General features: G+C 50.9%; 3 protein-coding genes across 6 annotated transcripts in view; all 3 read left to right on the forward strand.

Annotated features, from left to right (window-relative positions):
• The window catches only part of OXSR1 (oxidative stress responsive kinase 1), a 101669-nt gene extending 98749 nt beyond the window's left edge, over positions 1-2920 (forward strand). For all 4 annotated transcript variants that reach the window (XM_067753803.1, XM_067753804.1, XM_067753805.1 and 1 more), the window contains one exon: positions 205-2920. In XM_067753803.1, the coding sequence (XP_067609904.1) occupies positions 205-279 (75 nt within the window). In that variant the 3' untranslated portion in view covers positions 280-2920. The remainder of the gene's footprint in view (positions 1-204) is intronic.
• A 5641-nt stretch (positions 2921-8561) lies between these two features.
• On the forward strand, positions 8562-18404 carry SLC22A13 (solute carrier family 22 member 13). The gene is given in 11 exon segments (XM_067753865.1): positions 8562-8784; positions 8787-8815; positions 14979-15082; positions 15329-15487; positions 15720-15853; positions 15856-15880; positions 16047-16317; positions 16319-16426; positions 16970-17106; positions 17108-17179; positions 17384-18404. Coding segments are annotated over 11 exon segments (1377 nt in total). The 3' UTR covers positions 17499-18404.
• The window catches only part of SLC22A14 (solute carrier family 22 member 14), a 31103-nt gene continuing 28048 nt past the window's right edge, over positions 16206-19260 (forward strand). The window contains exon 1 of the mRNA XM_067753860.1: positions 16206-16413. The gene's annotated coding sequence lies outside the window, so the exon portion shown is untranslated. The remainder of the gene's footprint in view (positions 16414-19260) is intronic.

Below are 19260 nucleotides of genomic sequence, written 5' to 3' on the forward strand. Positions count from 1 at the left end.
CTATTTATCCTCAAGAGAGATTGCTGGTCAATCTGACTCCACCTTTGTACCCAGACTCCACCTACACCTTTATCTGCCTCCTGTTTGTATCCCAGGGACCTGTCCCCCACTGCCCTCTTTCCCACAGTCCCCATGTCAGTTTTAGTTGCTGCCTGCAATTTTGTTTATAAATAGCCACAGCTTCTCATTTTGTTTGGTTCTTAGGCATCTGGTGTCGAAGGCTCGGATATTCCTGATGATGGTAAACTAATAGGATTTGCCCAGCTCAGCATCAGCTAAAACACAGCCCTGGAAGAGGTGGCCTAAGGAGATTCCACACATGCGTATCTCTGTTGCTTCTGTTGGCCTAAACTCACTTCTGCCAAAGAACCCAGCAACAAACCTCCCAGCTAAGAGCTTTAGAGGTCTTTCTTTATGTTTTTCCTGCCATCATTCCCCCTTTTCCCCACAGAGAAAGAAAAGTTGGATCACCAGTGGCCAGCATCCCTTTAAAGAGTTCCATTAGTAAACTTACTGCACGTGTCCCCTGTCTTCCTCCATCTGAGAAGTGGCCCGGGTGCCTCAAGGCCCAGGAGGGAGGTGTATCAGCTCATCTTGCCTTACTCCAGTGATGGCGCTGGGTGGAAAGTAGCAGCTATCTTGGGCTTCCTCATCCTGCTTGTTCTCCCACACCTGAGAGGATTTGGGCATCTTGGGATATCCCTTTACCACTGAAGTAGCAGTTAAAAGTTGGTTGTTTAGCTGAAGCCCAGAGAATTTAATTTAGTGGGGTTTTGTTTTTGTTTTTGTTTTTTGGTATCCGATATGAATTCCAACACCCTTTGTTAGGATGAAGCACAGCCTCAGATGGAGGCAACCTAAACTGTGTTCTTGTTTTGTTCATGATGTTTCTAAGCGTTTTGCTGAAGCTGCTCTCAGGCACCCCTCTTCATTACTCCCTCCAGAAAGGGTTGCTAGCCTTAACTTCAGCTGGTGCAAAACATCTGACTGTAATCGAACTTCAGCCATCGGATCCTTCAAAGTGGAACTTTGGACTGTTTTTAGAGAAAAGATCAAGTGATGGCTTGTAAAAGAGAATTTCCCCAGCAGTGGTTTTTGAACAGGAAAAATCATAACTCATATCATTGCAGAAGTATTTATTTTCAAATCTTAAAACAATTGAAGAAAAACTGCTCCTTGATCCTCCCATGAAAATCAATTTGCCTGGCCTCCAAATCATGAGGAAATGCAAGGCTGAGATTTCTACAGCAATAAAGGAGACTCGCACTGGGCCAGAGAGGCGTGCCTTCTGCCCCCTCTCCTGCACTGACCCTTTGGAGGGGGTCCCTGTGTGCTGAACCTGACCCAAGATGGAAAGTGAAACCACATGTGCCGTGACTTTTAGGATTTTTGAGTAGACAGTGTTCATTTGATTTTCTACAGAAATAATATAAATTATTCTTTAGGTTTAAAAAAGAGCACCATAATGCAATATGTGAATCATCAGTGGCGTTGATTTTTTCTTTTTTTTCCTACTGTTTCACAGTCAGCCTTTGTCTAACTGCAGATAGCCCTAACAAGTTTGTAAATGAAAGGGATCCTCAATCTGGCCTTAAAATGACACACAAAGATGGGCTTTGGCCCATCTTTATAGAATCACTCGAGCCCTTTCCAGCATTGTTGGTCTGTGAATAAAAGGATTGCTTTACCTAGTTTTCTCTTAGAGCACTTCTGAAAGCTTTCTCCACAACTAACTTATTATAGTTTTTGTTTCATTCTGAGCTTGTAGTTTTAGTCATGGGCTTTCTTCACCTGCCCTGGATACAAAGGCATGTTGGGAAAGGGATGGGTGTTGTAGAGGAAGGGAGGGGATGCTTTGGGATGGGGGTTGGGAGGAAAGTAGATCAGAGGATCGGACACCAAAGCCCAAGGTCCCAGCAGGATTGGTAAAAGGAGGGAGCCTGCTGAGCCTGGAGACAGAGTAGATTGATCAGCTTACTGGACAAATATATAGCTTTTCTTTTTCCTTTTTTTTTTCTTTCTTTTTTTAGAAGAGGGTTGGGGGAACAAGGACAGGAAGGTAGGAATAAGTTATGAAAAAATGTAATGTCCCTTTTGGCACAAGACTAGTGGCTTACCTTAGAGTCTGTGTTTTGGTTTCAGATAAGCCCATCATAGTCTACTTATTTCTGAATCCAAAGGGTGGTGGCATCACTCTATTCTAGCTTTTATTTGGAGGTGGTCGAGAGCCCAAGCTGGAAGTAAGCAGCAGCCCATCTCCCTGTTCAATTTCTCCAGCCGGCCATTACCTTTGAACTGCAGTGGGACAGGCATGACAGTAGAAGTGGGCTGGGGCTTTCTCTTTCTTTTCCATTCATCTTTTGCCCTGCTGGGAATTAGGAGTCAGACACCAAGCCCCAGGACAGTGTTATTTCTTCTTCTGCTTGATGTATGGTGGACTCACTTTGCTGGCTTGTGCAGTGATGCTGAAAAAAAATGAGTGAACAGAAACTTTGCAGGTGAGACAGCACGTGACCTAGTGAGCAGTTTTGCTCCTTCCCAGGAGGGGTGATTCAGGATACACCTCTCTCCCTGGATCCCCAGGATTCCCTGGTCCCTGGGGGAGGGACTAACTTAGCACAAGGTAACATGTGCCAATGCTATTTGTGAAATGTATGGTCTTTCTAAATGACTAATGGATTTGTTTAGGTTTTTTGCTTAAGTTGTGAACCAAATCCTAGAGCCAGCTGATACTCTAATAATCTGGAGGACAGAATAATGGTGTATCGATAAATGGAGGTTCCTCCTTATGATGTATGCTAGATTATGGAAGATGTAAAATATTTGACTTCCCCCTCCCTTTTATTTTTATTTTTATTTTTTTGACTTTGTACTTTGCTGCATGTTTCATTCATTTTTAATCAATAAAGAATAAATTGTCTGTGGTGGTGTAAGGATGCTTCACTTTGGTGACTGTTGGTGGGGGCAGTGGGAAGTGGGTCAGGAGGTCACTACTAACTTTAATTTTTCATGCGAATAGAGAAAAGCCAAGGTGCACTTTTCCCTAAAAAGTGTATTAGTCTACAAATTAGAACAGCTTGAAACCAAGTGGGGAAACTGAAATCCCAAGAGAGAGAGAGATCTGCCCAAGGAAGTTTGATAGAGTGGGATAAGGAACTCTTTGCACTGATCTTCTCTGTTTAATTCTGCTCATGCTATTGGGGCGGGGGGCGGGGGGGGAAAGATGCCAGATTCAAGCCCTTAGGAATCTGTTGTGGAAAGTTTAGAGCAGGGCTGAACTTGTTCCCATTTGGCTTTGATATTGAAATGGTGAGGTTTCGTGTAAGATTCTAGGCCCCTCTGTATTCCTCCACCCCCTGGATAAGTAACCTCCCTGATCATAACTCCTTCCCAACAGAAGGTGGTCTCTGAGCCATGACAGGACTGCTTTTGTGTGGGTCCTGGTAATTCAGGCCTCAGGTCCTGGGACCTTGGAATTGATGGTATCATAGCTGATTGAATTTGCTTTCAAGATAAGCAGGTTGTAAGAGCGGACTCTCACTATTGTGGGGATGGAGAGGAGTTGCTGGCTACTCAAAAGTGACCATGATGTAAGTGGGGATAAGAGCAGGGGCAAGAGTAAACAGAGCCTCTCCACTTGCCCATAATCTCTAGCAAGATCCAGTCTTGTCCAGAAGCCAGTTTCCTCACCTCTGCCTATTCATACTAGCAATGCTCAGTGCAACAGTTCATGGATTCCTCCTGTGGGTCAGGTCATCTACCCCACATTTTTTGTTTTTCTCTTTTTTAAAGTAGACTTTATTTTTTTTAGTGCAGTTTTAGCTTCATAGCAAAATTGAACAGAAAGTACACAGAGTTCCCATATACCCCCAGACTGCACACACACGCACAGCCGCTCCCACTGTCAGCATCCTGCGCTGCAGTGGTACATGCGTTACAATCAATAAACCTACACTGGCACTTCGTTGTCACCCGAAGCCCATAGTGTACATTTGGGTTCACTCTTGCTGTTGTATATTTTATGTGTTTGGACAAACGCACAGTGATGTGTACCCATCGTTGTGGTCTCATAGAGAATGGTCTCACTGCCCAGAAATCCTCTGTACCCTTCTTGTTCATCCCTCCCTCCCCTCTAGTCCCTGGAAGCCACTGATCCTATCAGTGTCCCCAAAGTTTTGCTTTTTCCGGAATGTCATATAGTTAGAATCATACAATATGTAGCGTTTTCAAAACTGCTTCTCTCACATAGTAATATGCATTTAAGGTCTCTCCATGTCTTTTTGTGACTTGATGGTTCATTTCTTTTTAGTGCTAATATTCTGTGCCTGGATATACCACCGTTTATGAATCCATTCACCTACTGGCTGTGTCCAAGTTTTGACAGTTATGAATAAAGCTGGTATATATATCTGTGTGCAGGTTTTTATGTGGGTATGTTTCAACTCCTTTGGGTAAATTACCAAGGAGCCCAATGGCAGATTGTATGGTAAAAGTAGGTCTAGTTTTTTAGGAAACCACCTACTGTCTTCCAGAGTGGCTGTGCCGTTTCGCATTCCCAGCAGTGAATGAGAGTTCCTGTTGCTCCATGTGTTCGCTGGCACTTGGCGTTGTCACTGTTTTAGATTTGGGCCATTCTACTAGGTGTGTAGTGGTATCTTATTTTAATTTGTAATTCCCTGATGACAGCGTGTTGAGCATCTTTTCACATGCTTCTTTGCCATCTGTATTTATTCTTTGGCGAGGTGTCTGTTTAGGTCTTTGGCCCACTTTTAATCAGGTTGTTCTCTTATTGTTGAGTTTTAAGTGTTCTTTGTATACAGGCAGACTTCGTTTTATTGCAGTTTGCTTTATTTCTGCTTCACAACTATTGCATTTTTTTTTTCAAATTGAAGGTTTGTGGCAACCCTTTGTTGTCAGATGATGGTTAGCATATTTTAGCAATAAAGTATTTTTAAATTAAGGTATGTAATTTAATTAAGGTAATTTAAATTAAGGTATGTAATTTAAATTAAGGTATGTAATTGTTTTCTTAGAATACTATTGCACACTTAGGAGACTACAGTGTAAACATAACTTTTTAAAATTTTTATTTATTTATATTTTGGCTGTGTTGGGTCTTCGTTGCTGCGCGCGGGCTTCCTCTGGTTGCAGCAAGCAGGGGCCACTGTTCGTTGCTGTGCATTGGCTTCTCATTGCGGTGGCTTTTCCTGTTGCAGAGCACCGGCTCTAGGCGCGCAGGCTTCAATAGTTGTGGCACACGGGCTCAGTAGTTGTGGCTTGCGGGCTCTAGAGCGCGGGCTCAGTAGTTGTGGCACACAGGCTTAGTTGCTCCGCGGCGTGTGGGATCTTCTGACCAGGGCTCAAACCCATGTCCCCTGCATTGGCAGGCGGATTCTTAACCACTGAGCCACCAGGGAAGTTCCTAAACATAACTTTTATATGCGCTAGGAAACAAAAAAATTCACTTTATTGTGTCTAGTTGTTCCAGCACCATTTGTTGTATTGTATTGCTCTTTGATCAGTTGAATCTGTGAGTTTCTTTCTGGGCTCTCTATTCTGTTCCATTGATTTATGTGTGTAATCTTTTGCCAGTACCACACAGCCTTGAGTACTTTATAGTCAAGGTTGAAGTCAGGTATTCTCAGTCCTGCATCTCTGTTCTTCTCCAGCACTGTGTTGGCTGTTCTCACCTTATCTACCCTGAGCCCCCAAGCAGTCTGTCAATTACAGTTGGATTTTCCCACTGTGATACTGGTTCCTGTGGAAGTTTGAGTTTGTGGATTTCTGCTCCAAGAAGTTATAGTTCTCTGTATTTACCTGTCTAGCTCCAATTCAAGCGATAGCAGTTTGCCCTGTGACCTCACTTCTCTGACAGAAGAGTTGTTGATTTTTCAGTTTGTTCAGCTTTTTACCTGCTAGAACACAGTGACAGTTTCCAAGCTGTTTACATCCTGGACCAGAAACCAGAATGCCTATCCCCTGTTTTTATCTACTAGAGTCGTTCTCAAATTTGGAAGAGGTTTGAGACACCATCCAGTGCATCCCTGTAGGTGATGTTTGGGGAGTACCTTCCCCTCCCCCCACCATACACACAAACACCACCCTCTACCCCGTGGACAGTTGATTGCCAGGGATGTGTGTCCATTCAATTTAGCTCCAGTGGTTAGAACACTCTTGTAACACCTCTCTTTGGTCTTAGTTTTGCCCTTTACTGAAGGCAGGTACAAGGAGGGGAAGAGGAGAGAGACAGGCTGTAGGCTCTCCCTGAAGGGCCAGAGGTAGCCCCGTCCTACCCTGCAGTCTCCTAGAGGACAGTGGATGTGACCAGACTGCTCAGGGACGCCAGAGAGCAGCACATATCCTCCTTTGAGCTCATCCTCCCAGGTCAGTGAGACCACAGGTCCCCGGGGTTACAGTATTCCTGGGAGGACTCCCTCAAAGAAGGGAGCCAGTTTTAGGCTTTGAAGTATCATGGGGAGCCTTTGGCAGACTGGTGGGGTCGGGGGGAGGGTTAGGAGAACAGATAAGTTAATCAAGAAATTAAGATTGGGGCATTTGGGAGTGCAGTGAAGCCAGTGGCATTTGGGGATCATAGTTACAACTATGGAAGGTCTTTGGTTGAGTCTCACTCTTCTATCAGCATCTCCTCATCATTTATCTATCTGTGTTTTAGAATCCTACACCAAGAACTGGAAGGATCCTTAGAGAGCATCTAGTTCAAGCTTTCCTTATACACAGATGCAGAAATAGAGGCCAGAGGGATAGAAGGAGCAGACTGCGGATCACAGGGAATCAGTGGTGGAGACCAAGCTTCCTGCCTCCTACCTTCAGTCCCCTTGGAGCCTTAGAGCTGAAATCCTTACCCTGATCAGAGTGAAAAGATGATGAGGACTGAGCCCAGGCTCCTGTCTCCACCTCAGTTTTCCCCATAATGTGAGCGCCAAAGTGAGCAGCAGCACCTAGTAGCGTCTGCTTTCTTGGCAATTCAGTGAAGGCTATGCTGAGGACAAGAACACGCAAGCGAGGTGGGTGAGGAAGAAGAGGTGGGGCTGGGGACAGGGGGGAGCCTGGTGGGGAGTTTGGGAGGGGGCAGAGAGGAATGTCCTCTCCTTAGGCAGGGTTGTGGACCCTTGCCTCTGCCTTCCAGCGTCTGGCCTACCTGGACCCTCCCTCCGTGCTGACTAACAGGCCGCGGATGTAGGCACACTGTATCCAGAACTGCCCTGCACAACCTTGCTCCTTGCCTTCCCTTCACCCATGCTCCTCTGCCCATCTCGTATCTCAAAGTGTTTCAAAATCAAAACACAAAAAGGCTTTCCGATGCTTACCAAGCAAATATGTGAATGTGAGTGTGATACCCAAGCGTGTATTTTTCCCTTATGCTCTATTTAATCCCACCATTCCCCACCTCCTATGATTGAACTAGATGCCTTCCAAGCCCTGGGTCTACCTGCAGTGAGACTCCCCCCAGGGAAAAAGGGTGGGGGCTTTCATCGGTGGGAGGTTCCTGTTGTCAGAGGTCCTGCCTTCTGTTAGCCTCCTGTCCTGTAAGAATCCTGACCTGCCAGCCCCCATGCCGTGCCCCATCCCAGCCTCGACTCCAGCAGGGTCAAAGGACTGACCCCCAAATCGGGGGGGCTTCCACAGCGGGGGCTCGGGCTTTGTCCTTTGTCCCTCTGTGCTCACCAAGGTTGCTCAGGGTGGTTGGGCTACCCTTGGGCAGCTTTTGCATCTGTTTCTGTCTTGGGAGGGTGTTAATGGTTCCTTCCTTGATTAGATAGAGATCAAGATGCACTGGTCAGCTCTGCTGCTGAAGGGAAAGGCATTTATGCCCTTGGTGGATCTCCTGACCTTCATACTACCCTTGGATTGACTGCTGTTGCATACCACCACATGCTAGAGACCCTGCAGAAGAAAATAACTTCAGGGTCATGAGACCAGGTTGGGCTGTTGGCCAAGTTAATGTGCAGGCTGGGTCCTTGCTGCTCCACTGGCTTATCCCCCGCGGTGCAGTGTAGTAGCAACTGCCTTGTAGCGCTGAAATTACTCTCAGAATTTGGACTCTATCATAATGGGAGGGGTTTGCACTGGTGTGAATTGTAGAGGATGTTGCAGTTAGAGGGGGTGCTGTCCCTGTATACCACGTAACCTTTGGCTAAAGCTCACTGCTGTGTGCCAGGCCTGAGAAGTTCCTCTTGTGGTGCCTGTCACACAGTCCATAAAACATCCTCGGATCCTCCAAGTCAGAGTGGACTATCTTTTCATCATGTTCTGTCATTCCTAGACCAGAGCTGGGGAGCTGAGGTGTGACAGGTGGGGCCAGGCAAGGCTGATTTAAACATTAACGCAGCACCGCCACTGCCCCGAGGAGCCCGTGCCCCAGAGCGAGCTGCAGAGCTGTCTGGTGGCCCCAGCTAAGGAGGCGGTAACCAGTGACCGTGGCTCCCTTTGCCCAGGTCCCGGCTGACATTGGCAGCTTTGGTCGCTTCCAGGTACAGCTGCTGATACTGCTGAGTGTCCCCAACTTCCTGACTGCCTTCTGCATGTTCACCCAGGCCTTCATGGTCCCGGATGAGGCCCACCACTGTTCAGTGGCCTGGGTCAAGAACCGGACTCTGACCCTGAGCGCTGCTGAGCAGCCGGTGCTGAGCGTGCCTGTGGATGCGGCAGGCAGCCCTGAGCCCTGCCTCCCGTTCCGGCCACGCCCCGACGGTGCCAGCCTGGAGGACACCCTCAGCCACAGCTTCAGTGAGACACAGCCTTGCGAGGCGGGCTGGGTCTATCCTGCAGGAGGCCCCTATCCCTGAAGAATGAGGTAAGGCTGCCCTTTGGCCTATCTTTCCACCTCTTTTGAGTCGGTCAGCTCGTCTGCCCGAGCCCGTGCCCTCGGTCTCTGGTGTGGCTGCCTCTGTGGCTGCCCCTGCACCCCATGCCTGAACGACGGTGGGTCCGCCTGTTTTGCTCTCTGTCCTCTGCCTGTTGGCTCATCTACCTCTCCATCCATTTCCTTTGTCCAGGGTGTCTGTCCATCTGTCCATTCATCTCTGCCTGTGCTTTTATCTGTCCCGCTGCCTGTCTGCCCAGTGGCCCTCCTTCTTGTCTCTCCTGTTCTCCTGTCCTCATGCCTCTCTTTCTCTCTCTCTCCCCCATGTTCCCATCTGCCTGTCCATTTGCCTTTGTCTTTCCGTCCACCTCTGCATGTCTGCCTGCTTACCTATCTTCGCATTTAACTAACCCTCTGATGCTACCCCTTCCCCGTCCACTCGTCTGCCTTCCTGCTTGCTTGCCTCGAGCTTCCTGCCTTCAGCCTCTCTCTCTAGATCTCCTCCTGCCTGCCTGCCTGCCTCTTAGATCCTGAAGGACACCCAGGACTCTAGGACTTGTCCTGCACATAACTGGGCAATTGCTCCTGCTAACTCCATTCTTGTAGGAGGGACCCTGGCAGATCAACAGAAAGTTCCCCACTCCAACCACCTCAGAGCAAGAAAGGCTGCTTCCCAGACAGTGGGGTTGAGCACAGAATGGGGAGATGACTTGGCGAGGGCAACATAAAGACTTGATGGTGGAGCCGGGACTCTCTCATTCGGGGCACCTGCTGCCCAGTTCCCTGCAGGCATGGGAAAGAGCACAGATAGTCCAGAAGCCTGAGGGGCAGGGGTTGGGGATCTGTGCAGCTCTCACCTTAATGGTGGCAAATCCTGAACCTCTGTGGAGGGCAATTTGAGCCCCGAGACTAAACATTCACCTCTTAATATGTGACCATACACCTGCCTCCAGAACCGTGGCAGCCTGAGGATGTGTCCTCCTGCCTTCTTTCTGACCCTCCCCCTCATTCCACCCCACAGGGGGAATAGGTCGCCTTTGAACTCTGCCAGCCCCTGGATCTAGCCCAGCCTAGGCCGGTCTGACCCTCAGTGCCCCCTCCATCATCTCCCCAGTATCCCACCCGTGATAGGTCTGGTCTTCATCGGTCCTTAGATGTTGTGGAGGTGTCTTCCTCTACATGTGCTCATAAACTCTCTGCCCATCTGGCCAAATGTCACCATCCTTACAGCCCAGGCAGACTTCCAGAGTGCTTAGAGCCAACTCTAGGTCTTGTGCACAGCCTTTGCTGGACTGTTCATGCAATTACACTCAGCCAACAGCTTCTGAGTATTAACTATGCAAGGAACAGAGAACAGCGGCACCCTATTCACCTTCTCTGAGAACATCTGGGCTCCTTGTAGAGGGACAAAGGGCTAGATGGGCTCTAAGGCTAGAATTTACTTCCTCCTGGGGAGGGAATGGGCAGGCAACTCCCTGAAGGAGTTGGTATGTGAGCTGGGCACCAGGGACCTGAATAAGATTGATGGAGAAGAGGGGAAGGCCTTTTTAGACAGAGAATAGCAAAAGGAAGGCCTGGCAACAGGAAGCAGGTGATGTGTCTGGGAAGCAGCAGGAACTTGGTGTGCCTGGGATAGGGCTGGGCAGGTTATGGGAATGAATGGGACGTTCTCAAGGACTGGGGGCCTCTCTCTTTATCCTCAGTCACCAACTTAGTCTTTGCTGACCCTGGGGTGGGACCTTGGACGTCCGGCCTTTACCTGACATGCTCCCAGGGACCCACCCTCCCAAGAACTGCAACTCTCAGGGCAATGTACACTTTTGGTACTTTGTGCCCTGAACCACGTGACAACCTCAAACTCTGGGGTTACCTTGTATGAGGTATCCACCTTGGTTTCCAGTCAACAAGCAGGGGTTCTGCTACAGACTGAGGACTCCTCTGAGGTGACATCCCAAGTTTCCTTATTATAACCAGCAACTTCATATGCAAAGTGAAATACAAACAATCCGAATTTAAGAAGAAAAGAATATATTTCCTTATAGGCAGTGTGCTCATGAAGGACAGAGTACATTTCTCCTTCTCAGCCTACCTGACCAACATTTCCTGGGTGCCCATCCTTGGTAAAAGAGAAAATGACTCCCAGCCCTGTCCACACGAACCTCTGAATAGGGAGGCAACTAGACCATCATTGAATAGCGACAACAGTGTGATCCGTCCTGGGACCACAGAAGGAAGCAATGGGAGGGAAGGGGAAGCAGAGGGAATAGCCATTTCTAGGGTCTGGGGCATGAAAATGCCTGGCCCCTGTGAGCAATTCTGACATACAAAAGGGGTTGAGAAAAGGCAAGAACCAACTCTTAAAGGGTCTCAGATACAGTGCTGAGGAATTGGGGCTGTCTCCTAGAGACCAAAGGGAGTCATTGATGGTTTTGGAACAGTGAAAGGGAGATGTGACGGGTTTTGCTCCAGGAAATGGGGGTGGGATGCTGTGGGCCACTGTGGCAGGCCCCAGACAGAACCATCCACTGTAGGCATTAGGGCTGGGAAGGTTGACAACTGGTGTCCCAAGTTGGAGCCCTCTTCATCTCTGTTCCATCTGCAACATGACACCAGCATGTGAACTTGGGTAGGTCTTGGCACCTCTCCAAGCCTCTGTCTTTGCTGCAAAACAGAGGGAATGATAAGCCTTCATGGAGCTAGAATGAGGATTTGATAAGATAGGGGATATCTCGTCTACAGGGAGGTAGTGAATGGTGTCCACTAAGCAAGGGTGGCAGCCTTGGAGGAGTCCCATGGCTCAGCACTCATGCCTTTAGAGTATGACCGCCCCTTGTGTCTGAGATGCCTGTGTCACCAGCTGTGTGCTTCATGGCACAGGGGCCAGTACAGCCTCAGCTGAGCTAACATTTGCTGACCTAGCACAGCCACTGTGCTAAGCATGCTATATGTGTTAATTCCTTTAATCCTATCTGGCGATACTATGGAATGTATTTCATCCCCATTTTGTACGTGGGAAACCAAGACACCAGCAGGTCAGCTAACAGATTCAGAGTCACACAGAGTGACTCAGTTCTGACTCCAGAGGCTGACAGCAGCAGGCCTTTGTTCATTATTATTTATTTTAAATAGTGTTTAACTACAAAGCAATCTGTGGTGGCTGGACAAAAAGCAAACAGGATAGAACTGGGTGGAACAACAAGTTCAAGTACCTGGTCCTGCTGCACTTCATTCTCAGGGGCAATCCATTCGTCACTTGGTATATATTTAAAGTTCTTATAAAATTAACAGTTGTTGGACTTCCCTGGTGGCGCAGTGGTTAAGAATCCACCTGCCAATGCAGGGGACACGGGTTCGAGCCCTGGCCCGGGAAGACCCCACATGCTGCGAAGCAACTAAGCCCGTGCGCCACAACTACTGAGCCTGCACTCTAGAGCCCGTGAGCCACAACTACTGAGCCCACGTGCCACAACTACTGAAGCCCACATGCCCTAGAGCCCGTGCTCCACAGCAAGAGAAGCCACCACAATGAGAAGCCCACGCACTGCAGTGAAGAGTAGCCCCTGCTCACCACAACCAGAGAAAGCCTGAGGGTAGCAATGAAGACCCAACGCAGCCAAAAATAAAATTAATTAATTTTAAAAAATAAAATTAACAGTTGTCCTTCAGGACAGAACTAGGAGCAAAATGCTGTCTCCTGAGTTGGTTAATTTTCTGCTAAAGGTTAGTTAACTAATGGAGATTGGCTACTCATCTGACTGAAGGTATTAGTTCCTTCCTTCATTCACTCATCCCTTCACTCAGGAAACATTACCTTAGCTTTCCCTCAGTTTCACTCACTGCCATCCAGTTTCAGTCACTGCCAGGACTAGCTGCTTAACCTCTTCTCCCTTAGACGAATAAAGCAGTCTCCTACCTTTTGGGCACCAGGGGCCGGTTTCGTGGAAGACAGTGTTTCCACAGACAGGGCGGTGGGTGCTGGGGCAATGATTCAGGCGGTACACGAGTGATGGGGAGTGATGGGGTGTGATGGGGAGTGGCAGATGAAGCTCCGCTTGCTCGCCGCCGCTCACCTCTTGCTGTGCAGCCTGGTTCCTAACAGGCTGTAGAGTGGTACCGGTCCGCAGCCCAGGAATTGGGGACCCCTGGGGGAATATAATAATAAGTCAAGGATCGTTGTCAGAATTATATGAGATGGGACTTCCCTGGTGGTCGAGTGGGTAAGACTCCACACTCCCAATGCAGGGGGTCCAGGTTCAATCCCTGGTCAGGGAACTAGATCCCGCATGCATGCCATAACTAAGAGTCTGCATGCCACAACTAAGAGTCCACATGCCACAACTAAGAAGTCAGCATGCCATAACTAAAGATCCTGCATGCTGCAATGAAGATCCTGTGTGCCACAGCTAAGACCCGGTGCTGCCAAAATAAATAAATAAATAAACAAATAAAATTTTTTAAATGAGATAATGCACGTAAAACATTTGGCACATTACCCAACCCAGAGTAAGCGCTCAAAAAGCATTAACAGGGGCTTCCCTGGTGGCGCAGTGGTTGAGAATCTGCCTGCCAATGAAGGAGACATGGGTTCGAGCCCCGGTCTGGGAAGATCCCACATGCCGCAGAGCAACTAAGCCCGTGCGCCACAACTACTGAGCCCGCATGCCAGAACTACTGAAGCCTGTGCGCCTAGAGCCTGTGCTCCACAAGAGAAGCCACCGCAATGAGAAGCCCATGCACCACAACGAAGAGTAGCCCCTGCTCGCCGCAACTAGAGAAAGCCCACGCGCAGCAATAAAGACCCAACACAGCCAAAAAATTAAATAAATAAATAAATAAATTTTTTTTAAAAAAAAACATTAATATGGTTGTGAAGCTACCTCTGTGAGCTCTGGAGAACAGCTCATGTGTCATGATGCCCTCATAAACATATGGAGCTGAGCTATGTGCAGAGGGGCATAAAACTCACTGCGGGGCCCACAGATGGAGGTGGGGAATATCAGTCACATGCACTTATTGTTATGTGCACATTGCAGTAGACAAGTGTACAGACGTGTATGGACACCCATATTTTCATCACTTGGTTTCCCAGTCTGTCAAGTTCTCTCTGTGAGTCTCCAGGTGGGTTGTCCCCCTCACATCGTGTGTGTATGTCTGTGTGTGTGTCCGCGTGTGTGCAGACCTGCACATTCCTCCATCCTAATCTCTTTCCTCAAGGAGTGTGTGAGGGCTCCGTAGGATTCTGACTGCCTGTGAATGATGGGAGTTTCAGGGGGGTTTTGCAGCCAGTTGGGAAAAGTTGGAAAGGCCCAAGCAGGTCACAGGGGTGCCATGGTTGTGGGAAAGAGGCCCCATTTGTCAGGAAGAAGCAGTTAATGACTGTCAGAGGTTCCCAAACTGTACATTCTTAATGGATCAATAATTTTACATGGCATCTCCAGGCCAAAAAAATACCTAAAAGTTTCACATATTAAGTAATTTGTTCCAAACAATTTAAGAAGGGGGACTTCCCTCACGATCCAGTGGTTAAAGCTCCATGCTTCCACTGCAGGGGGCACGGGTTCGATCCCTGCTCTAAGGGATCCCACATGATCCCACTGAGATCCCACATGCCGCGTAGTGCAGCCCAAAACAACAACGATGACAAAAAACAAAAACAAACACAAACAACTTAAGAAGGATTTATGTACTAATAACTCAGTAGCTGTTTAAAAATATATATACACGAATCAAAAGAAAACACTTTTATTTCATCCTAACGTGCAGTTACTTCCTAATAGGACGTATTGGGAACTGCAAAACGTCTTGATCCTTGAACCCCGCCACCCTCATTTTCTGATCCACATTGAGTTTCACATGGTGCTTGCTTTTTTTCATAGTAACTTCCAAAAACACAACTTCACACAGATATGATGTCACTGAAAAGAATTGCGTGAACCATCTGGAGCTGGTAGTTTGATATGAAGCAGATGTTGAGGGTCACAGTGTTTCCCTTTACACTTCTAAGTATCGTGTTGTGCACCCTGAGTTCACGCTGGTGCCCTGGGATGCCTTGCCTGCCCCGCTTCTGTCCTGAGAGGTTTGTGGTGGGTGGGCTGGCTGGTAAAGGACTCGCCCTCGCTGCCCCTAGACTCACATCTGCACGTGTCTGCCTCAGGTGAACCTGGCCTGTGGTCGGAAGCATCCAAAGGACACCTCCCAGTCGGTGGACCTGGCTAGGCTCCTCACTGGGGCGCTCATCGTCGGGCCCCTCTGTGACTGGTAAGAACCTTGAGCAGCTCCCCCAACCCAGCACGCTCTTGGGTTCCTGGCCCAGGGTCTACTTCCTCCCCACCACGTGCCCCTCTCACTGGTCTCCAGGTGAGGCCCTGTCTCCCCGCAATGGGGCTCCCAGGTGGGGCCCTGCACCCTCCCGCAGACAGAGCACCCAGGGCAGGGCCGGGGGCTGGGTCTCCCTCCTTCCCCTCAGACAGACTCCCTCCTCAACCTGCCCCTTTCTTACCCCAGGATTGGCTGCGAGGCCACTATCCTGGTGCAGCTGCTACTCTTCGCCATCCTTGGCATGGCCGCAGCCTTTGTGCCCGGCTTTGAGCTCTACATGGCCCTTCGCTTTGCTGTGGCCACGGCCGTCGTTGGATATAACTTCAGCAGCGTCACCCTACGTGGGTATCTGGGCCCCGTGCCATCAGCCGCAGAGCGGGGCCTTGGGGTCTGGGTGGCCACGCTCCCACGCTGCCTGTGGGGCCCACTCAACTCCCCGCACCTAACGTGACGGCACCAGCACTCCCTGTACCGGGCCAGGACCACAGCCCCTGACCTGGTGGCGTCTAGCCATGGCAGGGAGTGAGAGGGCAGGGTCCGGGCCAGCCTCAGACTCAGCGTTCTCACAGTTGCAGAGTGGGTGGGGGCCTTGGTAGAGAACTCAGGCTGTGGTCCTGGCCCAGTGCACCTTCTCCGTGGAGCAGATGGCCCTCGCAGGACTCGCCCATGGCTTCCAGAGCTGGAGGCTCTTCCAGATGGCTGGCGCTGCACCTGTCTTCCGCTCTTCCTTTACTTCTGGTGAGGAGATACTTCCCAGGCAAGCTGCCCCTCGGTTGGCTACGTGTCCAGAGAGGTGTCTGGGAGAGCGAACCTGTGGGGTCAGTGTGCACTGGGACAGCGGGGAGGCTCCTGGGGGAGTGGGGAGGCCCAGGTCCAGGCCCCAGGGTCACAGCCCGACCTACAGGGCTCTGCTGGAATCTGCACGGTGGCTCCTGACCCGGAGGAGGGTAGAGGAGGCTAAACAACCGATCCAGAGGGTGGCCTCGGTCAACAAGCGAAAACTTCTCCGAGCTCCTGAGCCAGGTACTTGCAGTAGCTGGGCCAGCCCTGCCCTGGTCTGACCACACAGCCCGGCCTGCCTGGCCCCTCACTCTGCACCTCCCTCCCGGATGGTCCCAGAGAAGACCGGCCCCACGGGGGATGCCCTGGATCTGTTCTGACACCCCCAGCTCCCCAGGCACTGTGATGGCTCTGGTGGGGAAGTTTGCCACGGCGGCCGGATTTACCATCTCCTACGTGTAGTCTGCTGAGCTCTTCCCCACTGTCATCAGGTAAGGACTGCAGGTACAACTCCTGTTCCTCTGCTCCTGAGACCCTGATTTTGGCCATCCCTCCTCTGCCCTTACTGCTGTTCCCCAATGAGCTTACAGAGCTGGCTCTGGGGCAGCAGTGCTGGATGGGGTCCAAGGCTGGATGGGGTCAGTGGAGAGCAGAGGAGGGCAGCGGAGGGCAGATACAGGAGGGGCCACACCCTGGCCTTGTCAGGACTGGAACATGGAGTAAGTCCCAGGTTTGATGCATGGCTCAGAAGGAAGACTCCGGTGGGGATGGGAGGTGGTCAGGAGGTGCAGCCTTTGATCTGAGACTCGACAGGTGAGCAGGAGCACAGCAGGCAGACAGAGAGGCCTGGAGGTGGCAAAAGCAGGCCGCACAGTAGGACTCGGGGAAGTGCAGGAGGAGGGGGCAGGAAGGGTGGCTGGACTGCACGGGCCTGGAGACTCTGCAGGCCTGGAGACCAGATGAGACACTGGGGTGCTTCCAAGGAAATGAGCTGTGGCCCAGCGGAGGCCGGGTCTTCTCGGCTTGCGCTCACCTTTGCGCGGGCAGACGGGCATGGGGCTGGTGGGCATTTTCTCGAGGATCGGGGACATCCTCACGCCACTCGTGACCCTGCTGGGTGAGTACCACATGGCCCTCCCTATGCTCATCTATGGCAGCCTCCCCGTCAGGGCTGGCTTACTCTGCCCTGCTGCCAGAGCCACGTGGCTGGAGCCCAAAGGACGCCATGGACGACCTGGAGCAGGAGTCCTGCCCACAGCGAGGTGCTTGGTCTCTCTGAAACCCAGGACCTCATATCAGTGACCCCATCCCCAAAGGGGCTCTACTTCACCATTTGTCCATTGTTGCAGAGAGGCCCGTATGGCATCCTCACGATTCCCCTACTTTGGGGAGGGGATGGCGAGGAAACGTAATACGGGATCAGTTCCTGAGCAGCCAATGACAGCCTTCTGCTTCCTCCAGCCCTCTGAACGCAGTGCCCTCGGAAAAGGATTCCGAGGCCTCAGGAAGTACTTCTAGCCCAGGGGTGGCCTTTAGAGCACCTCTGAGTGTGTCTCTGAAGCCAGAGCAGCAGTAGCAGAGAGTTGCCTGAACACTCCCCTGGGAACAGCTGGACCTGTGAGCATGACCGTCTTGCTGACGAAGGCAGCACCCCATGAGCTGGCCCCAGAGCCAGCCAGCCACTGCCCAGCCCCATCCCAGAAGCATCCGAGACAGGCCTCCCTCCTTTCAAAACCTTTCTCATCCCCAGAGCCCCACGTCCAATACCCTGTTCTGGGTTAGAGTCTTGGGCGTGTCTTGGGCTTAACTTGTTGTCTGACAGTCTTGTGGGGATATGGCTCCTCAGATCCCCTCCATCTGGGGTCCCCCTGCCCTGAAAACACAGTCAAGCCAAGAACAGAACAGCTGGGTAGGGCCTCTCCAAGTAGGTGAGAGTAGGAAGAGAAAAACACTTAAAAGTTCTGGACTCTCCCAGGCAGGTGAAGGAAAAGCTGTGGATGAAGGGAAGGTCGTGGTTCCTCCAATGGCTGGACTAGGCCCGTCTGGATAAGGTGGGACCCACAGGGCATTTGCTCCAGCTGAGCGGGCACTGATTCAGTCAGAATCGAAGCTTCAGTCTTGCCTTCTCTTCAAAGATTCTCCTTCCCCTGTCCTGCACTCAGGGACCAGTGGCGGGGAGAGGGAGGATGTGGGTCCTGTTCCTCTCCGGGCCCCTCCTCCCTTTCATGCTCTGCTTCTCTGGCTCCTTCAGGGCCCATGCAGGGTGAGGGAAAGGGGAAGAAGTCTTCTTACCTGGTGGCCACTGGTGGTAGTTCTTTCGGGCTTGCAGTGGTTAATCGTCAGTCAGTGGCCCTGGCAGGCTCCTAAAAGTAGGTTTTCCACAAGAATTTTCGGGGGGTCTCAGCGATCATCCCAGGACCTCTGCGTTGGTCCTTAGTATGAGCAATGTGCCTGCAACTGACCCCTTGGGACCTCTCTTCACCTCTTGGCCGCCCCCCCGCCCCACCCCATGGGTATCCCCACATAGTCTCTTACAGAAGAATCCAGCTAGCAAGACCATAGCAGCACATGGGCCCGACTGTCTGCTTTCTCTCTTCCTGCACCCCAGCTGCTGGTCACTGCTGGAAAGAGTCACACTCCCGACAAGTCTGATCTATGAATCCATGGTCACCAGCACCAACTGGGTCTTTAGCAGCACCTCGTATTCCCACCAGCTGTTCAAGTCAGCTCGTTTTCCAACTCTCACCAGTGGCTATTTCTAAGCTCTGCTCTGCCTGCCTCCCATCCTTCTGTCCCCTACCAGATAGCTTCTCCTTCTCCTCTGAGAGAAAGGAAAAGCCATCCTACTGCCGCTCCCCAAACTTCCCACCAAGAAGTCTTTAACCTACACTCCCTCCTCCCCCGGGTGGGATCTGGGAGCTGCTGAGTGGAGAGCCTGTTCCTCCTCTTACTCGCCTCTCCATCCCTCCTCCTCAGGCATGGGGACAGGGGCAACCAAGTTGTGTGTGGAAGGATGGGAGGATTTCCCTCAGTGGAGGTGGAGCCCTGATGGGGAGGCGGGTGCTCCAGGTGCTGGGAACAGTCTGCACGGAGAAATGGGGCTGGCTCACGTGGAGATTTTCCCAGCCTGCCTTGCGCCTTCAGTTCCTAGAGCCTGTGGCCAGTTGTGCCCCAGGAGTGGAATGCTGTTCCTCCCCATGCCACCCCACCCCAGGACCTCCCCGCCCCATTGTGACACTGCTCCCCAGACACCGTGGAACCCAAGGGTTCTGCTTCCAAGGGTCTGGCTGGGCCTGGCTTGGGGTCCTGTCTCCAGGGCAGAGGGACTGGGAGGGTGT

Source organism: Pseudorca crassidens, chromosome 10, assembly GCF_039906515.1.
Source record: "Pseudorca crassidens isolate mPseCra1 chromosome 10, mPseCra1.hap1, whole genome shotgun sequence".
Taxonomy (NCBI): domain Eukaryota; kingdom Metazoa; phylum Chordata; class Mammalia; order Artiodactyla; family Delphinidae; genus Pseudorca; species Pseudorca crassidens.